Source organism: Aethalodelphis obliquidens, unplaced genomic scaffold (genome assembly GCF_003676395.1).
Source record: "Aethalodelphis obliquidens isolate GAN/ISIS:26980383/991018 unplaced genomic scaffold, ASM367639v1 scaffold72, whole genome shotgun sequence".
NCBI classification, from domain to species: Eukaryota; Metazoa; Chordata; class Mammalia; order Artiodactyla; family Delphinidae; genus Aethalodelphis; species Aethalodelphis obliquidens.
Window position 1 is genome coordinate 6,863,128 of NW_020838016.1, and position 22,328 is coordinate 6,885,455.

The 22,328-nt window shown below is 39.1% G+C and overlaps 1 protein-coding gene across 1 annotated transcript in view; it reads right to left on the minus strand.

The window, feature by feature from the left end:
• COPB2 (coat protein complex I subunit beta 2) overlaps nt 1-21,069 on the minus strand; it is a 30,853-nt gene extending 9,784 nt beyond the window's left edge. The window contains exons 1-15 of the mRNA XM_027091728.1: nt 20,948-21,069; nt 16,687-16,824; nt 13,092-13,178; nt 12,761-12,887; nt 11,740-11,888; nt 9,733-9,879; nt 8,704-8,803; nt 7,913-8,055; nt 7,468-7,667; nt 6,040-6,150; nt 2,905-2,993; nt 2,708-2,814; nt 1,495-1,638; nt 719-849; nt 241-448 (exon numbers count right to left, since the gene is read on the minus strand). Coding sequence (XP_026947529.1) covers nt 241-448; nt 719-849; nt 1,495-1,638; nt 2,708-2,814; nt 2,905-2,993; nt 6,040-6,150; nt 7,468-7,667; nt 7,913-8,055; nt 8,704-8,803; nt 9,733-9,879; nt 11,740-11,888; nt 12,761-12,887; nt 13,092-13,178; nt 16,687-16,824; nt 20,948-20,950 — 1,884 coding nt within the window. The 5' untranslated portion in view covers nt 20,951-21,069. The remainder of the gene's footprint in view (nt 1-240; nt 449-718; nt 850-1,494; nt 1,639-2,707; nt 2,815-2,904; nt 2,994-6,039; nt 6,151-7,467; nt 7,668-7,912; nt 8,056-8,703; nt 8,804-9,732; nt 9,880-11,739; nt 11,889-12,760; nt 12,888-13,091; nt 13,179-16,686; nt 16,825-20,947) is intronic.
• Nucleotides 21,070-22,328: the final 1,259 nt, after the last annotated feature.

Sequence of the window (22,328 nt, forward strand, 5' to 3'; positions counted from 1 at the left end):
CAGTCTACAAAAAGGGAAGACTAGTAATCACCTCCAACATTTAAAGAGGATGCGAAGGGCAATGAGAAAGGAGGAGGAGGAGTGTAACAAGTGACTTAAATTTACAAGAGAAATTCCATTGCCATAAGGAAATCAGTGGCAGTTAAGAAATAAAGTTCTTCAAATTTGTATTAACATTCTTTCAAATTGCTGGTTTTCAAAAACACACACAAAACAAACAAACAACCCCCACCCCCTTACCTGCTTTTCCAAGAAGTGAGCAACTCTGGTCCTCTGCTCTTTGGGAATGGTCGGAAGGACCTTATCAGCCATGCTGAAGTCTCTCCGCATGACAGCTGTCTGGTATTCCAGCACTGAAACCAGCAGGGAGTAGCTAACGATGTTGAGTTCCTTATCCCCCAGATAAAGCCTGTTGTCTTTAGGAATATAGCCCAGGAGATACATCGTCCTGTAAGAGAAACGGAAACTAATTTAGAACTAAGCCCAAGTTAGTACATACACACACTCTCTCTCTTGCAGTCACTCACTCACTCTGCCTCTTGCTCAAAATCTTTCCATTTGATTGATGCAATTTTGGTTAGCAATTGCCATCTATTAAAAGGATAACACTGAAAAATCAGGCCTATCATTGTTAAAAGCCAGCAACTGGTTTTATGTTTAAAAAGTATGCTTTTAAATTTAGGATGCTAAAGACAAAAGCAAAACGATACTCAGCTACCTGTCCAAGTGGGCAATGGTGACTATTTCTCCTCCGACATAATAATTTAATCTGTTCACAGAACTTGTGTAAATGAAGCAGTCGCCTACCCACAGCCCGGTTTTCACGATTTCCTGAATCTCACCAAGAACCTGCAGGAAAAGAATAAAGTCTATTATTATCTTATTCAGCATCAGGAATCCTGTCAATGACAAAAAACTGAATATAATTAGGGGTGATACGTAAAATAAGAAATGCAAAGAAAGAATCCTATTTCAAGAAAGAAAATCTTTCCTTGGAATTTCTACTTTCTTCATTTAAGAACAGATTCCTGATGAGTATCTGTACTGTAAAATCTCACTGTTGAGTCAAAGCTGTAATCTAAGAATGTGTTGATCTAAACTCCTAACATACATGAGACTGGCATAATAAGTATTTCAAAATGTCTTCCAAGACACCTCCACAATGGACGATTTATCTTTACATTTGAGAGCTCATTTCAAATAACTCTGGCTAAACTATCTTAAGACCAAAACACCTTCTAATTTCCTTACTGAGAGATAATCAAAGTTAGTCTAAAGGTTTCCTAAAATCAAAGCACAAATTTCTTTTGAACAAATACTTTCAGACCCTGATCTCTGAGCCAAGATTTTAATTTTCACATTTTACCGTAACTCCTGAAATGCTTATTAGTTTCCCCAAACCTATTTTATAGTAAAATGTTACAATGAGTGAAGTTCTGCTATAAGAATATAAATCATTTAAAAACAAAGCTAAAGTTGTGCTGATGCAATTACTTCAAAGCCATCTTCAATGCCATCTTCAGTAACTCCCTCATGTGTTTCCTGTGCAGCCAAAACTTTTTCCGACAGATATTTAAGGATAAAAAATGACTCTTCAGTGGCAATACAGACTAGCTCTCCAGAGTCAGACCAGAAAATCTGCAACATGACAAACAAAAACACAGATAAATGATTTCGGATTTCTAAGTGGGTATGACAAACTGCATACACTTTGTTTCCTACAAGATTTATCTTCCTACATTAAGATACTAAGTATACACTTAACAATTTTGTCATGTACATACACACATATTTGGGAGGGTGGACAGGGCAGTACTGTTCCATTCATAGAAATGGAAAGACCTAAAGGAGGCAGCAAGGAGCGCGGGAAGTAAGTGCCAGGTGTGCTGAGATTCAGAGGAGCACTAGCCTGTTCCCTATTGCTCTAGAATAGTGTTTCTCACTCTTTTTTTTCTTTCCCATTATGACCCCCACCCCAAACTTTTTTTAGGCATTTTTTTCCCAATCATCTTCCCCTGAAGTTTTAGTATCACAGATACTATATGTCTGTACATATATTAATACATAAACATATACATAAGGTACACAAACACATAATGTGTATAAACATATGAGCATCTATGCTTTATAGATAAAGAGAGTACTTTTTTTCATCAATTGGTTTCAGGAACCAATTTCTTCCCCCTAGGGGACGACATCCCCCTGCTGAAAATGCATGCTCTAGAAGACAGAACCAGGACCCTGGGGAGGTGGATTTGCCTCCACAGATTATTTCCTGACAGTTAAAGCTGTCAAAGAAGCAGGCAGATGTAAAGGTTGAAAACTTTGTCACTGGAGAATGGCTACCTAAATTTTAAACAGCCATTATCAGGTAAAGTATGAAAAGGCTTTCTGAACTGAGTGGGAGACTTGTAGGCCCTTCCAGGTCAAGAACTCCCTGGCTACTTATCTTCAAAGCATTAAAGCCATTTAAAATATGAACAGCACTTCGCATTTGTATAACTTTTTATACTTTTCAAAAAGCCCAACATCTACTGCCTCACTCAAATACCACGACTCTCCTTTTCTAAGCAATCCTGAGGTACATGGCACTGTGTCCAGCACAATGGAACAGGGACAGCAGGGTACAAGGATGTTTTTTGGCCTCAGGGACTCAGAGCTTGTCACAAAGATGTACACTCCAAAAACAGCAATAGAGGGAGCTCACGTGTTTGGGCTGAATTTCAATTCTGCGTATGAGTTCTGTATTGTCCCAGTCATAGAAAGCTAAGCCATTTACAGATCTGACTCCCAGTAAGAAGCCTCCATAGATACCTAAAAAGAACAAAAAAAATTTTAGATCTTTAGATGTTTCTGAGCCATTACAAAGCTTCTAAAATTGTATCATATATAAACAGCACTCACTTTCAGCTCCAAAATCTGGTTTAAATGATTTTTTTTCCTTAAAGTTCTTAAATATCTTTACAACACTGTTGCTCTCTCTTATTGCATACCTGGGGGGTGGGAAAAAAAAGAAAAGCAAACATAGCATATTATGTATATACTAAACTGCAATTCCACCAAATGTTACAAATATCTTCAAATATATGTGAGTAGTGAATTATGCAAAAATATAAAATTAATAGTTGAAAATTCAATATTATATTTTTTCCTGAGAGATCAGTGACCTGCTTACAGTTGGACAAATAATGAATGGGTTTCACAAGGTCTATTACACAAATTACTAGGGCTTACAAACTATTTTAGAAGCTGAAAAGATCCAAATGTTCCTCAACAGGTGAATAACTAAACCAACTGTGGTCTGTTCATACAATGGAACACTACTCTGCAAAAAAGGGAACCAATTACCCATCCATGCAACAACATGGATGAATCTCAAAAACATTAATGCTGAGCAAAACAAGCCAGACTAAGAGTGCATACCACACAACTCCACTGACATGAAACCCTAAAGAAGACAAAGCTAATCTACTGGGGAGTAGGGGCTGGGGTGCTGACTGTTAAGGGACACAAGGGGATTGTTTTTGAGATGACAGAAATGTTCTATATATCTTGATTGTGCTGGTGGTTACGGATTATATCCATTTGTCCAAATTCACTGAAATATACATTTAAAACAGTGCATTTTATTTGGTATAAATGATACCTCAATAAAAGTAACTTAAAAAATAAAACTTTTATTATAAAGGGCTCATTAGTCAGCCATGTTTGGCAACAACTTAATAAATCATATATACTCGGGCCTCTGCCTTGAAAAGGGGCTGTGGTTGGATACTTGGGAGTATATGAGGAAGTGATCTGACAAGTGCTTTGCTCAAGACGGGAAAGATGCTGAACAGGGTCTGGGCTGGATAAAGCTGAAAAGAGGAAACTATCAAAACAGAGAGAGAGGTTATGTTGAGAGAGGTAAGGCGACCATGCTTAAGATGGTAACTAAGTACCTACAAAGTACCTTTTAGTATATGGAACTGTGCATGAATGAGTTTATTTAGGAAATTTATGAAAAGATCTTACCTTTTCAGTGACCTTTTTGTTAAAAAATAAAAAGCATGCATCTTACTATGCAACACCGAGGCTTACGTTACCCACTGCTGGCAGAAGAGGCAACACAAAATATGGGGAAAACAAAACTAAGAAAACTGTAAAGATGTAATTCAGTGTCTGAAAAAAACGTGTAAGCCCCGAAGTTTATTACATGCACCAAACAGGAATCAAAATGGAACCGATCAGTGACTATAATAATTGAGACGTAAATTTTTCCTGTTTTTAATGAGACTATTTTATGAACATTTTGAATTCTGACAGAATTTGTTAAGAATGGGACGTGAGTAAAGAAATACTTTTATTTGAATTATGCAGCTAAATGTGGTTTTTCCCCTTTTCTCCACTTTATTTAGAGATGTATAAAATTTGAGGATGCTTAAAGTTTATGCAAGGAATGAACAGACTTAATTAGGTATAAGTTCCTAGAAGGCATTCTGTAAGCCCATTACTGTTTTGAGGAAACAGGTTCCTCTGTGTTGTTCTGTTTCATTTTCAAATTAGGATCCCAAGTCTTTGATTTAGAGTCTCAAGGAGGGTGATGATATATTTAAATAAAATTAAATGGATCCTAAGATAATAAAAAAAAAAAAAAAGAATGGGAGGTAACATTACAGAAAATGAGTTTTTTTTTAACATCTTTATTGGAATATAATTGCTTTACAATGTTGTGTTAGTTTCTGCTGTATAACAAAGTGAATCAGCTATATGCATACGTATATCCCCCTATCCCCTCCCTCTTGCATCTCCCTCCCACCCTCCCTATCCCACCCCTCTAGGTGGTCACAAAGCACGGAGCTGATCTCCCTGTGTTATGCAGCTGCTTCCCACTAGCTAGCTATTTTACATTTGGTAGTGTATATATGTCCACGCCACTGTCTCACTTCGTCCCAGCTTACCCTTCCCCCTCCCCGTGTCAAGTCCACTCTCTACATCTATGTCTTTATTCCTGTCCTGCCCCTAGGTTCATCAGAACCTTTTTTTTTTTTTAAAGATTCCATATATATGTGTTAGCATATGGTATTTGTTTTTCTCTTTCTGACTTACTTCACTCTGTATGACAGACTCTAGGTCCATCCACTACAAATAACTCGATTTCGTTTCTTTTTATGGCTGAGTAATATTCCATTGTATATATGTGCCACATCCTCTTTATCCATTCATCTGTTGATGGACACTCAGGTTGCTTCCATGTCCTGGCTATTGTAAACAGACCTGCAATGGCAGGGCAGGAATAAAGACGCAGACGTAGAGAACTCACCTGAGGACACGGTGGGGAGGGGAAGCTGGGATGAAGTGAGCGAGTAGCACTGACATATATACACTACCAAATGTAAAATGGATGGCCAGTGGGAAGCTGCTGCATAGCACAGGGATTCAGTTTGATGCTTTGTGACCACCTAGAGGGGTGTGACAGGGAGGGTGGGAGGGAGGCTCAAGAGGGAGGGGATATGGAGATATATGTATACATATAGCTGATTCACTTTGTTGTACAGTAGAAACCAACACAACATTGTAAATCAGTTATACTCCAATAAAGATATTTTAAAAAAAAAGATTCATTGAGGTTTTCATCAAGATTACATCAGAATTCAGCATCTCTCCCCAGTAGCTCAGAAAAGGGCAGCTGCAGCTCAGGATGCCAGGTCCTGGGGAGGGCCTGCCATGGTCTTGATTTGAGGGCCTACTTTGCCTTCAGCCCATAAGTACCAGGCCCTGCCATGGGCTCCACCAAGGAAATAGGTGCTGGGTCCCCGGTTTAATGTGATTATTATATCAGATTGAGTGCCCGCTCAATACTGAACACAGAAAAGGCAGAGGCAGCTCAGGCTGCATAGCTGCCCCTGACCAATCTTCCAACACAGCTCTGGTGAGAACTGTTCTTTAACATGGTGAAGAACAGCCTACACTGAGCCTTGCAAACCTCTTTAATACAGCTGCACAGAGAACACACATTGGCAATCAGGGCAAGCTGGATATGACACAGCCAAAACTTACTCTGAAGAATCGTGGGCCCACGCAAACTCCTGGGCAGACCCAAAGCTCTTGTTTCTCAGCGCCATTGCTGTGTAGATGATATATTCGCCATCACCACACACCACAACAAACCTAGAAATTATAGAACCCAGGGAGGGAAGTACAGAGGACCAATGACATGTAAAATTTAAGTAACAATGATTCATCTTTATGGTGAAATATTTCTAATAACAAACGTTATTTCAGTTGACTGTTACAAATGAACCTATTACCTTTCAAAGTTATATATTTCTCTGAATATGGAGCTAGACATAAATATTCCACCCAACAAATCAAAAGCAGATTATGAAGAGGGGGTTACTACTGAAAATGTTACTGCAGTGGCCTCTCTTATAAACAAAGGGTCAGGAAGATGAGAAAGGGTGGAGGCACCAGGGGAAGATTCCCCTAATTCAACGAGCACCTGTTGAGCACCAAGATGCTTGGCAGTTTGCTCATTACATTTACACCATAGGGAGGCACTACCTTGTTGCAAGGCTATCTTCATTTTAAAGCTGATCATTCAAATGAATAAAGATATCTTACCCCAGTTTTTAATGACTGTTAAATTTATCAAAATAAACAGGATATTTTAACATTTAAATATAAGCAAAAAAGAATGTTGCATAGTCAAAATTTTCTCAGTAGACATATTGGCTGTTATTAGATTGCCAAAGGTGAAATGTAAAACTTCAGCAAGAAACATTTTATGATATTAAGGGGAAAAAATGCAATGCGTTCTTAATCTTCATAAGAAAATTTTATTACAAGTAATTATGGATACCATTTACTGAACTAGGCAGCATACTTGGTTTATATACTCTGTCTTTTTTAATACTCAACAGCATTATAAAATGCCAAGATCTATTGTAAAATAATTTTTAAAACTCACAGGTTTAAACTTATTGTACTAGAAACTCTCCTCTCACAAGATGTTCAGTGCTTTACAAATCTTAAGGGAGAAACAGAGCTGACGATTCAAATTACAGAGAGGAAGCAGAATTATTAGCAGTCCCCAAATGTTTTCAAAAGACAAAGACCTCACAACTCTTCTTCTTAAGAGCACTGAGTCAGCAAGTATTTAGAGAGCACCTACTAAGTCTCAGGATAAGACATGATTCTATGCCTTGAAGGAGCGGAAGGACACATACCAACACATCTGAAATAAAGAGTCAACACAAAACTATTCAACTGTTCAAAACTGCGTGGTGGGATAAGGCCAGGAAGGCAACTATACCTCACCTTGCATGCCAACCCGATCAGAAGCATGGCTGCCTGCTGCTGTGTTGAGGACTGTGAGGCCACGGCAAAAGCTCAATGAGGAATGCCTACCAAAGGGCAGGGGTGGGATATGCTGTGGATATGCAAACATACACAGAAGCCCAGAGAGAGATTTTGGTGGTGGCTTACCGCCCATTAGGATTGTGCTGGATAGTCTGAGGGTATATTTCACAACTGCCCATATCCTTTACTGCCAGTGGCAATCTTTCTCCATCTTTAATTTCAGCATCTCCCATTGCTTTTAGGTTGGCCTGCTGGACTTCTGAATGTTTGGCCCAAATTATCTTTCCATTGGCATCCATGGACATGGCAGGTTCCTCCCGACCAAGCTGGAGGAATGACAAATGACTCTTAGCAATGAAAAGGAAAACAAAATAAAACCACAACAAAATAAAACCACGACAAAATAAACATTTTCTGTTTTCATTTAATGGAGGGCTCCTTCCACTTTAAATCTCTGGTGCTAATCTCTTGAGCTTAATGACAGAAATGCCAGTTTAACAAAACTGGTGACTTGGAAGATAACTGCTTCCCCTATGTCCATCTATTCAGAGACAGTGTAATGAGAGATTACCTTCACAATGATGCTCCCTTCATCATAGCCCAAAGCAACGTTGTTGGACCCTCGCAGGCTGGCCACACACCATACCCTCTCCATGCCATAATTCAACGTGCTCTCAAGGCGATAGGTGCTTGAATGCCAAATACGCACGGTTCCTGAAAAGAACCATGTGAATATGCCCTTTTGATTTGAACATCCAAGAATGAACTGTCAGGTGAACCAGCCACATGGAAGTCTTTATACTCAAACAGAACACACTTCCTGACAGCTTAATTTCTTGATCTATAGTCTGTGATTTTATAAAGCAACATAAATAAGTAATAGAAAATTTATAAGAAACTAAAACTAAGAAATGTGATCTTAAGTGTGAAATAATGACAGGATTCCTGGGTACAGTGCCCACTATGTGCCAGATGCTTTCTATACATGATTTCTTCACATCCTTTCACTGTAATCCTATGAGGCAGATGTATCTATGCCCATTTCATAATGTACCCAAACCACACATCTATGAAGTGGCAGAGGCTGAATTTGACCCCGGGCTTTTAGACTCCAAAGCACAGGCTTTTTCAGCTTTTCTCTAGCACTTCTGGGTGTCCTCTTATTTAAGTAACAGAGTCAAAACACATTAGAATGATGCTGGTAACAACGCCCCTTTACTCTTTTACAGCTTAAGTAGTCTACTCTAATAAAAATATCAAAATCCTTTAAAACTTCCAATGAAAATGCAGAGCACTAGCCAGCTTAAATATCCACTTAGTAATGCTATTAAACACAGGAATAAATATTCACTTCTAACTTACCATCTTCTGAACCTGTGATGATAATTGGCAGCTCAGGATGAAAACTGGCACAAGACACATTTTGGGCGTGTCCCTCCAGCGTCTGTACACATGTTTTATTCTGTAATCAGTACACAGAAAACACTTTTATTAGTGGCAAACAATAACTCATCCTTAATTTTCCCAGTGCACAGATACATAATAAATAAGAGTGGTTATGACATCTTAACAGTATTCAATACAGAGATTTTTGGAATAGAACCATCTTACCGTGTACACATTTTCTCTAATTATTTGATAGTACAGGCAAATGTAAATGTAACTATCACATGTAAAGAAGAAAACACAACACACCCCTGAAAGATGTGGTCTTCATCTAAGTATCGTTCCCTCAAATTCCTAAGATAATGTCTTTAATATTTTTATCCTGTATTTAAACACAAATTTGAGTATCTCAGTACAACTGGTTTCTAGGCCTCATTTTATTAACTGTTTATTGAAATTTTGATGTGAGAAACAAAAAAATAAAAATTTAACATACTCTTGGAGATAAAAAGTGTAGTAACAGGGCTTCCCTCGTGGTGCAGTGGTTGAGAGTCTGCCTGCCGGTGCAGGGGACACGGGTTCGTGCCCCGGTCCGGGAGGATCCCACACGCCACGGAGTGGCTGGGCCCGTGAGCCATGGCCGCTGAGCCTGCGCGTCTGGAGCCTGTGCTCCGCAACGGGAGAGGCCACAACAGTGAGAGGCCCGCGTACCGCAAAAAAAAAGGCCCGCGTACCGCAAAAAAAAAAAAAGTATAGTAACATACCTAGGTTTACAAGAGTCTTTGTGGCAAAATGATTGTACCATGGTGATGTCATGACATTATTCATTTGTCTGCTAGTTTTCAAATATAAATGAAAGTCTGAGACCACATTTTAGGTGCAAATTCTGATGCCTTAAGTTATTATGCTATAAACAGAGTGCAACAACCCAAGTTTTAACTGTCCTGTAAGAAACAGTAAGAAGCATATCTAATATATGGCAAGTAAGTTATGAAAAAACGGTACCTGATAGTCCCATATTTTCACAAGACGGTCATCTGCACCTGAAATGAGGTATGGTTTGTCGCCCCCACTGTAGTAATCAATGCAGTTCACACCTTTTTCATGTCCCTCCAGAGTGAAGTTTGGTGACGAGGAGCCCAGCTGCCACACCTTCAGAGAGCAACAGCATCTGCCAGTCAATATGGGGCCTTGCTTTTCAGAAGGCAGCTCCACCACACCCCCGACAGGTCATGTAAATGCCAAAGCTGGCGGGGGGAGCTGAAGAAAGCTCATTTTTTCACCCACTTGTTTTTGTTTTTTCTCACTTTCCTTGAATTTCCAGGGGGCAGAATCGCTATAGCATTCTCTGAAAAATGCCAATTTCCAGGCTTTATCCCCAGAGATTATGACTCAATGGATCTACAAGGAAGCCCAGGAATCTAGATTTTTTTAACAGACACCCCAGATGTCTTGACTTTGAGAAACACTACTTTAAGGGCAGGAAATGACTTCATGAGAGATTTAATATAAAGCTAATGAAAGTGGAGTTAGTAGGACGTATTAAAAGGAGAAAACTACTGCTTAGTCAAAAAATTAAAAGTATGGAAAAGTAGTCAAATATTACTACAGCACTGGTATTGAGCTTTACCTTTACAAATATTTATTTTGTATGCCTACTACATGGGAGGCCCTGTGGGGAGTATAAAGATGTGTAAACAAACTTTACTAGAGCCAAAGATAAGATAATTTTTGTCTTCAAGATACACCTAATTTAGTGAAGAAAGTTTAAAACTAATTTCAAAGTTTCAACCTATGTAAAAAGCAAGGACAATCCAGTGAAAGGAAAAAAAATAAAGTAGGCCGAAGTCCTAAGATATTCAACATATAACATTTAATATTAAATTGTCAGACAAACAGCATATAACATTTTATAAAAGTTAAAGGAAAACTAATAAAAATGTTATATAGATGTAAGCCTATACATGCAAACAAAAGTTTATGTAACGTATATTTTATATCTATGCATACAGAAATAATTTAAATATTACAGTGGGAAAAGAAATGTATTTACACTCACTGCAACATGTATTAAGCATCTAGTATAGGCAAGGCACTGTGCTGCTTGCTAACGTGTGTCTGGGGGAGGGGGTAACACACAGTTCCTGCCCCAAACATCAACATTTCAGGGATAAAAATTTCCAGAGACACATTCATTATTATTCAACATGAAGGTCATAATAGAGTCAAAAAGCGATGGAAGGAACGGGATGAAAATGACTGGCTCTGTCTAGAGGTGAAATGTATGTCTGAAGAGAGCTTCTCAGAGTAAATAACTGTGCTAATAAGCCTTGAAAGATGAGTAATTAATTATCCAGAGGAAAAGAAATCAAAATGGCAGAATAAAGAATACTGCAGGCAGAAGGACCAGCTGAATTAGATAAGGTTCTGTGAACATTCAGGGCTTCTCTAGAAAATGGTGAGTAGACCAGGGTTACTGGAGATATCTCATAACATTAGCTAAGGCTAGTCTTGGAAACACTTGTATTCCACACCAAGGCATTTGGACTTTACCCTTAGACTGGGAACTGACAAGATGGAATCCATGTTTTAGAAAGATAACTGGAAGCAGTATGGAGAAATGAAGTAAGAAAAAGAATGGAGGCAGATGACAGTTAAATATAAAACAGATTAATAATCAGAAGTCAACAACAAGTATACTAAAGGAGAGGAAACAGTGACCTAGAGAAGATACAGGCATTTTCTTATTCTGGGTGTGCAGAGGTTTAAGAAGTCTTACACCATATTGCTTCCACGTGGAAAACCACTCCTTTATTAAGAACACAGCTGCCACACTGTTCTTCTCAACAGAATATGCCCTTCTGGTTCAAAATGAGAAGTCCTATTTTGCTTCAAAGTGAGCTTTTGAGAGAAACTTCTCAGGAATAACTTTCTGGGCAGCCAGTAGTAAAATACCTGACACAACTATATGTCACCAACAATCATAACTGACACCAACAGTAGACATCCTACCTTGATAGTCCTGTCCAAAGAAGCGCTGGCAAACTGATTGTTATCTTTGGGGTTGATCACAATCTGCATAACATAATGGGTGTGTCCTTCAAACACTTGTGAGCAAGACCATTTTTTATCCCAGTCCCAGAGTTTAATAAGCATGTCATCTAGACCAAAAGAAAGTCTCCAGTTAGTTGCAATTTCTATTTCTTTCATTCAGAACTAAGGTGCAGAGTCTCTGTGCCTTTTAAGGCAGCAAATCTAACACAAAGCATATATTCCATGTCTTAAAGAAACAGAATCGGAATTGAACAGATTTTTCAATATACTTATTTATTCTAAGAATAAATTTAACTCTCTAAAGAGTGGAGATAAAAGAGAGAGATTACTAATAGCAAATATACAAATTTCATGGAAAAAAATTTAAGACAGACTCAATGGGCTTTACAGAATGATGAAAGAGGAACAAGTTTGATTAGAGTCGAAGTATGAATGAATAATGATGGCAATGACTATTTCAGAAATAAGCATTTCTCTTTTAATACAAGATTGGTTAAAAAAAAAAAAGTTCTGAGTTACTTCTCAATCTCTAAATTAAAATGTTTCAAAGAGCTATTACCAGTTCAGTGCAACTGGTTTTAAATGCCTTCCAAAAGCGCCACTGTTTTATACATAATACCAAGGAGCAAACTAATCTGAGTATAAAGATAAAGTTGACTAGGGTATATGGCAATCTGCCAAAAACTCACTCAATCAGCATGTAAATTAGCTTTCTGTTCAGCAGACTTTTCAGCATCTAGACCTTCAGGTCTTCCCTGACGGGAATTGGAGCAACTGCTATACAAATCCTAAGTAGAACTGTTATTCATTAAAATACAAAAGTAAGCAGCACTGATAGCACGTTAATGGATTTAAATAGTTTAAAGGCTGCTTGGAATTAGAACTCTGCTTGTAACAGCAGTAAAAGAATTGCATGTCTCACTGAATGAAAATGAATTACTCAAAGAGATGCACAGGACCAAAAGGGGTCATCTCTTACCGCTGCTAGTTAGAATGAAAGGCTGGGTTGGATGAACAGCAATACAGCGAATGTAGTCTGAATGAGCTTCAAACATATGAACTCTCTCCAGAGTGTTGTAGTTGAACACTCTAATCTGCATGTCATCCTGGAAATGGAAAGTTTAACACCATCATTATGTTACGAAGTAAACTGCACAAAAAAGTATATTATAGGCTCAGGGTATAAAGCCCAGGTTCCAAAACAATGCACTAATTAAAACAAAGCAAGAGCCAAAGCTCTTTGACTTGCCGCCACCAAAGAAGCCACTGACAGGTTCACGGATGGGTTAGAAGCGCAGGGAATTACTTACCGCCCCCGTCACAGCCCAATTCTTCCTCGCAACAAACTTGGCAGCTCGAACAGGAAGATCACATACTTCAAATGTTTTCACCAGTGTCTTAAAAATTTCACAAGAATACACTTTGAGTCATGAGAAAATAACTGAAAAAATCTATCCTGTTATATTTAAAACATCCGATTTTTTATATCACTACTAATCATAAAATGTTCTCAGGCTAAAATATAAAAGTGCAACAGTCAAATGAAAACAATAGACCAAAGATCTTTTCTTTAACAGATTCAAAGTGCAAATACTTATAAATGACAAAAGAAAGCAAATGTCAACAAGATGAAGTTCCCCATCCTCTGTGCTCCAGCTTCATCCTTGGCTACTCCCAGTGCCTTCTTTGCTCATGTTCCCTCTGCCTGAAAACCCACCCAGAGGACCTTATACTCCACTTTCACAACATAGCACCTTCATAATTACGTGTTTAACATCAATCTTTCCTGCTAAGCCCCCTGAGGGCAGGAATCTTGTTCACCACTGTATACCTAGAGCCTAGAACTGCTGCTGAAAAACAATGAATGTGTAATAAGTATTTGTTGAATGAATTAGCCCCTAGTTTTCTCCTTTTAAAAATTAAACCCATAAACTCGTAAAATAAATTTATAAACAAGATACAACTTTTTTGTACACTTCAGCAATATGCTTCCATACAGATGCCATTTCCTTTTAGTGAAGTACGAGAACACAGTGATTCAGATGTCCCTTAAAGCTGCTCAGAATAGAATTATATACACAGGATAAAGGTGGAAAACTAGACCCTGCTAGAAAGAGCAGGGATGAATGCATCTCTTTGTCCTCCCACTTTGATGCTTTGTTCTTTAAAATTCTGAAAATCAAACTATCACTTTTCAATCTCTCTTTCTGTACGAGAGAATAATGAAAAGAGCATATTCTGATTGATTAACCATGTGCACCAAATTTAAAAATAGGGACTGGTTCACAAGAACTGTTGAGCCCACTCTGGCTTCCTGAGCAAGACTTCAAAGATTCTTCAGTCAAAGACTGAATGAGTGGGGACATAAGCTCCAACCTGCACAACCACTAGCAGCTGACTGTGATACAGACACTGCAAACAGGTAGAACATGCAACCTATAAGATGACAGACAAATCCACGAAAGCTCGTGAGGAGCCAACAAATTCAGGGATCTGCTGAGCAATAAAAAATAAAGCAGCTACAGAACTAACAGTCATGTTTCAGGTCCACGTTAAGTGCTGTGGCTGATACAAATGACCTAAGGGATGGTCTTCCCACTCCAGAAGCTAAACAAGCTAAACAGGAGGAAACGCTACACACTCAACATGTAAACCAGCAGCGAAATATAAGAAAAGAAAGAAACACTTGTATGGGGCCTTATAGGTCTCCTACACAATTTTATCAATTTGATTTAATCCTTCTGACAATCCTGCGAAGTAAAGAAGGCAACATATCATCTTCATTTAGGTAAGTAAACCGAGCCTCAATGTGGTTAAAAGGCTTGCCCACATCATTTAATTAGCAGGGAAACTATGTAGCAGTTTCCCACTAGCTGTCTATTTTACATTTGGTGGGGTATATATGTCAATGCTACTCTCTCACTTCATCCCAGCTTCCCCTTCCCCCACTGTGTCCTCAAGTCCATTCTCCATATCTGTGTCTTTATTCCTGCCCTGCCACTAAGTTCTTCAGTACCAATTTTTTAGCTTCCATATATATGTTAGTGTACAGTATTTGTCTTTCTCTTTCTGACTTACTTCACTCTATACGACAGACTCTAGGTCCATCCACCTCACTACAAATAACTCAGTTTCGTTCCTTTTCATGACTGAGAAATATTCCATTGTATATATAACATACTGATTTTTTAACTGCTGCACCCATCACCTCAAAGAGTATAATATCTCCTTATTTGAAATTCAAGTACATTTGAATTTACTTCCAAAAACATTTTTTGGCTCTTTCAAGAATTTTGCTCTCAATACACGAGTGGCAAGTAACTTCTGTTGGTGATAAAAAGAGGAGGAAAAGCAGGTAGAACCAAAAATAGATCAACCATTCAGCAAAAACTTACTGAGTATCTACTATGAGCCTGTCTGCCAGGTACCCACTTGGAATAACAATGGGAATTAACTCTAGGATAATCCCTGTCCTCATAAAACCTCCATTTTTGAAGGAAAGAAGGAAATTAAACAAAAACTTACCAATGAGATGAATTATGAAAGGGGAAGTAGGTGGCCCTGCAGGAGGGCACAGAAGGGTACAGAAAGAAAAACGAAGCAAAGTAGATGACCCAGATAAAGCAGTTATGTTACAGTAAAGCCTGGAGAAAGATAAGGGAAGTACACCAGGGCTTTAGAGCACAACTATAGTGAAATGACAGAGCTGAGAAATGGTTAAATGGAGCTGACAGAGGGGACTCCAGGGAGCATCAGGAAGCAAGGTGGCGGTGGAGCAGGTACCAGTGTATCTGCTAAGCATAAAATCTGAAAGGTTTTAAACACACGGAGAGAGTAGATCCTCCCCCCTACCCCACCCACACAAAAGCAGTTAACAAGCATACTCTCCGCATCAAGGCAAAAGGAATTCACAAGATAAAGATTTGAAGTCGCTGGACAGAAATTCTGAATTAGTGATATACTGATAAAAGGAAAGTTTATTATTCACTAGGTCAACAAATAATTACTGAGCCCTTACTGTGTGTCAGGTAATGTCATAGGCACTGGGATACAGCAGAGATCAAAGTGTTGATGTGAATAAAATGTCACTGGTGGGACTTGGCTGACTGTATAGTCCTTACTGTTTCATTAGAGTGATATAAGCTGTAAGGGTGTTTTTAGGTTTACTCCTGAACTTGGTTCCCTAAGGCCTATTTTTGCCATCTTAAGTCCCTCAAATGTGAATTTTATCTGGATTTTAAGAACTTAACCTTGGATGTTGGGGATAATTACTGTATAAATAGACTCAAAACTATGATATGTTCTGTACTTTGAAAGAAAAAGATTAAGGATGGCCAACAAAGACTGGAAAAGATAAGACAAACGAAGCTGAAAGACCTATTATTTACTCAGATGAAAGCATTTAAGGGAAATAATCTGTAAAAGGCACATTCTCATGTGTAATGAAAAGCTGACTACAAATCTCTCTCTGATATAATCTATAATTTGTATGGCTGACTGGAAGTTACCTGCATCATGCATTACAGTGAGCACTTGGGGAAAATTTAGTAAAAGTAAAAATCCCATTCTTAAGATGGTTAGAATACTCACTGAATGGAAAATTAAGTACCATTAAATACTTTCATCTAGAGCAAGTGATCTTATATTGGTGTCAGTTTCCTTAATTTCAAAGTAGAGCTAATACTACCTATCTCAGAACTTAACACTTAAATATTGGATATAATGAGCCCAGACAGTTTTTCCCACAAGCTCTACCCTCAAAAATGTTAGTTTATTAAAAATACTTCGTACTAATTTTATTTAAGAAAGCAGTAGGCATATACTACTGAACTCTGTTATATTTCTTCTCTTTCATTGTAAACAGATTAAGATGGTATTTCTAATAAAGTCTTTAAAAATTCCTACCTGTGTTTCATGATTCCAAACACACACACTGCCATTGTAAAGACTCGCCAACATCCACGGCTCTGTAGGATGCAAATCCACACTCTTAACTCGATCAGATCGAGCAGTTAGCTTTCTCTTGATATCCAGTCGCAGAGGCTAAGGATAAACATAAAAAAACAAACATTAAATTGCTATGCCAAATAAAACATGCTTGAGATCTTAACTAAAAACAGTGCATTAACATGCCTACAAAACAATTCAGTTTTTACTTTGCTAAATTACAGACACAATTTGAAGTCTAAAGCACCTACTTATTCACTAATATATACAAAAAATATGAGTATTTAAGAATTTTTAATTTGTAGCAGCACTTGTCAAACTTTTTGGTCTTAGGACACCTTTACAGTCTTAATTTTTGAGGACACTAAAAAGCTTCTTTTTAGGTAGATTATATTTATTAATATTTACCATGCTAAAAATTAAAATTGAGACATTAAAATATTTGTGTATTAATTCATTTTCAAAAATGAACTAAACCCATTACATGTTAACTTAAGTAAGATATTGTTATGAAAACTAACTATAGTTTCAAAAGAAATTTAGTGAGAAGAGTAGCAATGTTTCACATTTTTGCAAAACTCTTTAAATTCTGACTTAATAGAGGACATTTGTTTTCCCATATCTGCTTCGGCCCTCAATATGTTGTGATATATTGTTTTGGTTGATGTATATGAAAAAAACCAAAAAAAAACAAAACACAAAAACCTGGCTCACAGATACTGAGAACAGATTGGTAACTCCCAGAGGTGGAGTGTGGAAGAGGGAGAAATGGGTGAAGGGGGTCAAAGGGTACAAACTTCCAGTTATAAAATAAGTAGGTCATGGAGATGTAATGTACAGCACAGTAGTTAATAATACAGTGTTGCATATTTGACAGTTGCTAAGAGAGTAGATCTTAAACGTTTTCATTGCAAGAAAAAACACATTTTTGTAACTATGTATGGTGACAGGTGTTTAGACTTATTGTGGTGATTGTTTCACGATATACACAAATATCAAATCATTATATTGGACACCTAAAACTAATATAATGTCATATGTCAATTATACCTCAATTATTTTTTTAAAAAATTGAGTTCTTCAGAGAAAAGTATTAGATTTATTTTGGCAATAATATCAGTAAATGCTAGGCAATGTAATGTGGGATCAATAGGGGTTATATCCATGTCCATGAAGGGCTTTGGAGCCAAATGGGAATGTTTATAATGTTTTAATGTATTTAAGTTACAAGAACCAAACGGAAATTACAATTTTAAACCGAAGCTAAAATACTCTCTCGAGTCATAAAATACTAATAGTTTAAAACAGCCTTTTTCAACCTGGATTCCTCATCTAAACCACAGAAAGAAAATGATCTGAATAACTACTTTCTCAATTCTCCCAAGGATACCTCTCTAGGAGAAAAGTTAACTCATTATATATAATGATGGCTTAGGGCAGTAGTCTTAATTCTCTCTTGGAAGCAGACCTGAGGAAGACTGATTTAAAATATATTTCTCCTTCAACAGGTTTTACACACAACCTAAAAGTTTATTTGGCAAGTTGCGTTATCATCCAATTTTTATTTTTGCGATCTTCCATGATGATCATGAATTGGACAGAAATTTAACGTTACTTTTCTACACAAATGAAGACTGCTACATAATTTCCGCAGAGATAATTTCCTGAGACAAAGCAAACACCTCACAAGGCTTTTATTCATCGTTTTGGATCTCTATCAAATCTGGGTCACTGACTGCTTCGAACCTTGCTCTGACTTCTATACAGGCCTCCCTCACTTTTGGCAACAACCTACACCTCTTACTTCCCTTTAAAAGATCCGAGTTCTCTGGCTCTTCTCTTCAATAGCCACAAAAATGTTTCCACTGTCTTACCTTCTTCTCCATCTCAAACTTGCTACTTTCAAACCATCATCTTCACATACCTTGCTGAAGCAGGACCTCTTACTTCACCCATTTCTGAATTTTGTCCCATTAATTATCATCACAAATGTTAACTCTTTTTTTCTGGTCTCTTCAGAGTCAGCAAACATTATGTGTCTATTATATGCCAGGAAGCACGGTGGAGGCTTTTTCCTCTAGTAAATGAGGAAACTGTACACTTATAAACTATGTATATTTTACCATTAAAAATATTTTAAATGCTTGATTACTGAGTAAAAGTGATGCTTCAGGAAGGTGGTCCAGGGGACTGAGCAACCCCAGTATAACTCTACATACCCCCAATGCACAATCTCAGTTCAAAAAGCACAGCCAAGAGCTCCTGCTGTATTTCTCCCAAGATTTTAGTGCCTACTTTGAATGAGACATTGTACTAGGCACTGTGGAATACAAAATGAGTAAGGTACTCATACTGCAGCCTTAACTCTAAATGTCTCCTTATATCTCCCAAAAGCTGGATGCATTTAGGACTCAGCTTAAATGCTACTGCCACTACTATGATCTTTCAGATTACCCTACCAGAAGCATCCTTTCCTACGGGATCTTACAGGTTTTAATTTTAACATTTAACATTTGTGCACATGTCTGTTTTTGCTTTCTAGAACAGATGCTACTTAAGGGCAGGGTCACTGCTTATTCATGTGTTTATCTCCACAGCATCTTATATATTTGGGTATAGAGGTTTAAGTACAGACAGTATAATCGAGGTCTAAAGAATCATGATGGACTCAAACTTCAGTTCCACTACTCATTTCAAACGTACAACAGTGGGTAAATTTACTTAACTCTCAGGTTTGAAAAATGTAAAACCATTGACTATTATCTACCGCTTAGTATAATGAGAATTAAATTCAGTGTTAAACAGAACAGTGCCTGGCCTATTGTAACCACTCCATAAGCATTTATAATTCACTCTCCCAGGTGCTGTGAGAATTAGGAGGCAAATGTTTAGCAAAATCCATGGCACATAGCAAACACTCTATGGTAAATGAGTGAATAAATAAATTCACATTTTGTAGTTATATAAAAGATTTTAAATGTGTTAAAGAATGAAATATGTAATTATAAAAATACTCTTAAACATTGCAAAAGAAAACTAAATTAGGCAGATGCAAGGGCTGTTTCCAAAAATGTCCAGTGCTGAAAGCACAGCACACCCCAGAGCAGGTGGTTGGTAATACGAGGGGGCATAATTAAGTGACTTCAGTATTGTTCAGAGGCTCTTAACCTGGGAACCCAATAAAGTTCATGGATGAGGATTGGGGGGGGGCGGTATCTGTGAGGGAACCCACTAAAACACAGCGTGCTTCTCTATGCATTTTTCTGGAAGTATCCATAATGTTCACAAGTTTCCCCAGGAAATCAACTTGTTGTAGTTAAAACTCTGCAGCAATGAGCCTTTAACTTGATTTTAAGTTTTTATTTATTTTTTTTCCTTTAACAGCAAGGCGAGGAACTTGGACTTATTAATCCCTACGGTCTTCAAGCTCCAAAATCCTCGAACCTGTGCTTCCTAACAAGTGAAGAAAAGCAGGAAAATGTTTAAATACAAAATATTGAATTTCTTACATCTTTTTGGAAAGAAATTCTCACACTATCATACTGTTTTTCTTACTATTATAACTCTTTTTGTGCAAAAGTATTTTAGAGCATATTTGGGGGTGATAATAAAAAATGCTGTCATGACTGTCATTCTTATCAGCCGCTATATTTGCAAATGAAGAAAAGCACGCCAACCAGTTTTATAAACAACTCCCCAACTCTTCGTTTCTCCCTAGAAACTTAAGCTGGGGTCCCAAAGCATCTGAAATTCCACTCTTGACTCTCTATGCATTTTATTTACTTTTTTGGGGAGGGGCTTGCCTGTTTAAGTTCGTAGTTTGCGGTCAGCACATACTATACCAGAACAAACCCAACATGACTGCAAAATCAGCTGTCGTCGTTTTAAAGGCACAATGAGGCAGTTTCGCCAAAGCCTTCTACGGAGTTCAACGTTTTCGGTCTCTTCTATTTCCCTACACCAAGGATCCCGCTGCAGACCGCACGACCTCTGGCAAACGCCGTAAGCACCGGAGGAGTCAGGGACCCCTCAATTCCAGGCACTGCCTCCTCAAACCACTCCCTCCCAGAGTTCAAACTGGACCAAGACCCCGCAAGGCCTGAGGCGGCGGCCGCAGCGGGAGCCCAGGCCGCTGCTGACTACGGTCCTCAGGCCAGGAGCCCCAGGAATTGGCCTTGGCCGCAGGGGCCCCACTCCCTCCTGCAGGGCCTGGACCTACCATGGCTCCGTTGGTCCGAGCCCGGGCGCCTTTACTCGCTGCGGACGAAGCAGCCCGGGAGAGACCCACCGACCAGCCGACCGGCCGACTGCTTGACGTGGAACTTCCGGGAGGAGTTCTCGCGATAGAACTCGAGTCCAGGGCCCGAGCGCCTGCGCAAACGCGGCGCGGGGGGACTGACGTTTCCCAAGCCCCGCCCCAATTTCCAAAGCAACAGGGCCCCCTAAATGGCCTCGAGCCCACCTGCCGCTGCTGGGGAAGTGGGGGTGTGGCCTCCACTATCCGCTGCAGTGTCCTGGGGCTGCTGAGCTTGTACGAGAATCAGAAAACCGCGAGTTAAATGAGATGAGGAAAACCGAAATGCTTCATCCGAATGCTAACGGCCGGAGAAACTCCCCTATAGTGGAGTTGTGTCGCAGGGGCTGAGAAGCGCTGTGAAGCTTCCTCTGATTCTGGCTCTGAGGAGAGGGCGGGGAAGAGAAGGGAAGGCGAAGCTAGGCTCTAAGCCTACTGTACTCTGGTGGACCTGAGAACGAGGCCCAGAGAGTCCTCTGCGGGGCCTGCTCGGGGCCCTGATTGAGGCTGGAAGGATGTGGGCCGGTTTCTGGCCTGAGCTTCAGGCATTGGTGGTCTGAGGGCTGCGAAGAGTCTTCAGCTCTGGAGCTCCCCAGGATATGGGAGTATCCGACCCTGCAGGATCTCCTTCTATTGAGCGTCGACCGCGTTGTTCATTCATTTATAACTATTTATTGATCTTCGGCTGTGTGCCAGAATACTTTCCTCTCAAATCTTCACATCGAATCTGAATTATCTCCATTTTACTGATGAGGAAGCTAAGGCTCAAAGAAGTTAAGGGTCCCCGCCAAGGCCACACTAAATGGTAGAGTCAGGATTTGATACCAGACTGATAAGTCCTCCAAGTCCTGTGCTCTATTACACCGAAGTATATCTTCATTAAGGTAGTTGAACTCTAGAATAAGGGCCTGAGCCATAGCGGTTGCAAAGTAAAGTGCTGGAGCATTTGCCTACCCGCACCCTCTTCTCGCCTTTTTATTTTTATTTTTTTTAATTTTGTTTATTTTTGGCTGCGTTGGGTCTTCGTTGCTGCACCCTGTCTTTCTCTAGTTGCGGCGAGCGGGAGCTACTCTTCGTTGCGGTGCTTGGGCTTCTCACTGTGGCGGCTTCTCTTGCTGCGGAGCACGGGCTCTAGGCACGCGGGCTTCAGTAGTTGTGGCATGCAGGCTCAGTAGTTGTGGCTCGCAGGCTCTAGAGCACAGGCTCAGTAGTTGTGGCGCACGGGCTTAGTTGCTCCGCGGCATGTGGGATCTTCCCAGACCAGGGCTCAAACCCGTGTCCCCTGCATTGTCAGGCAGATCCTACC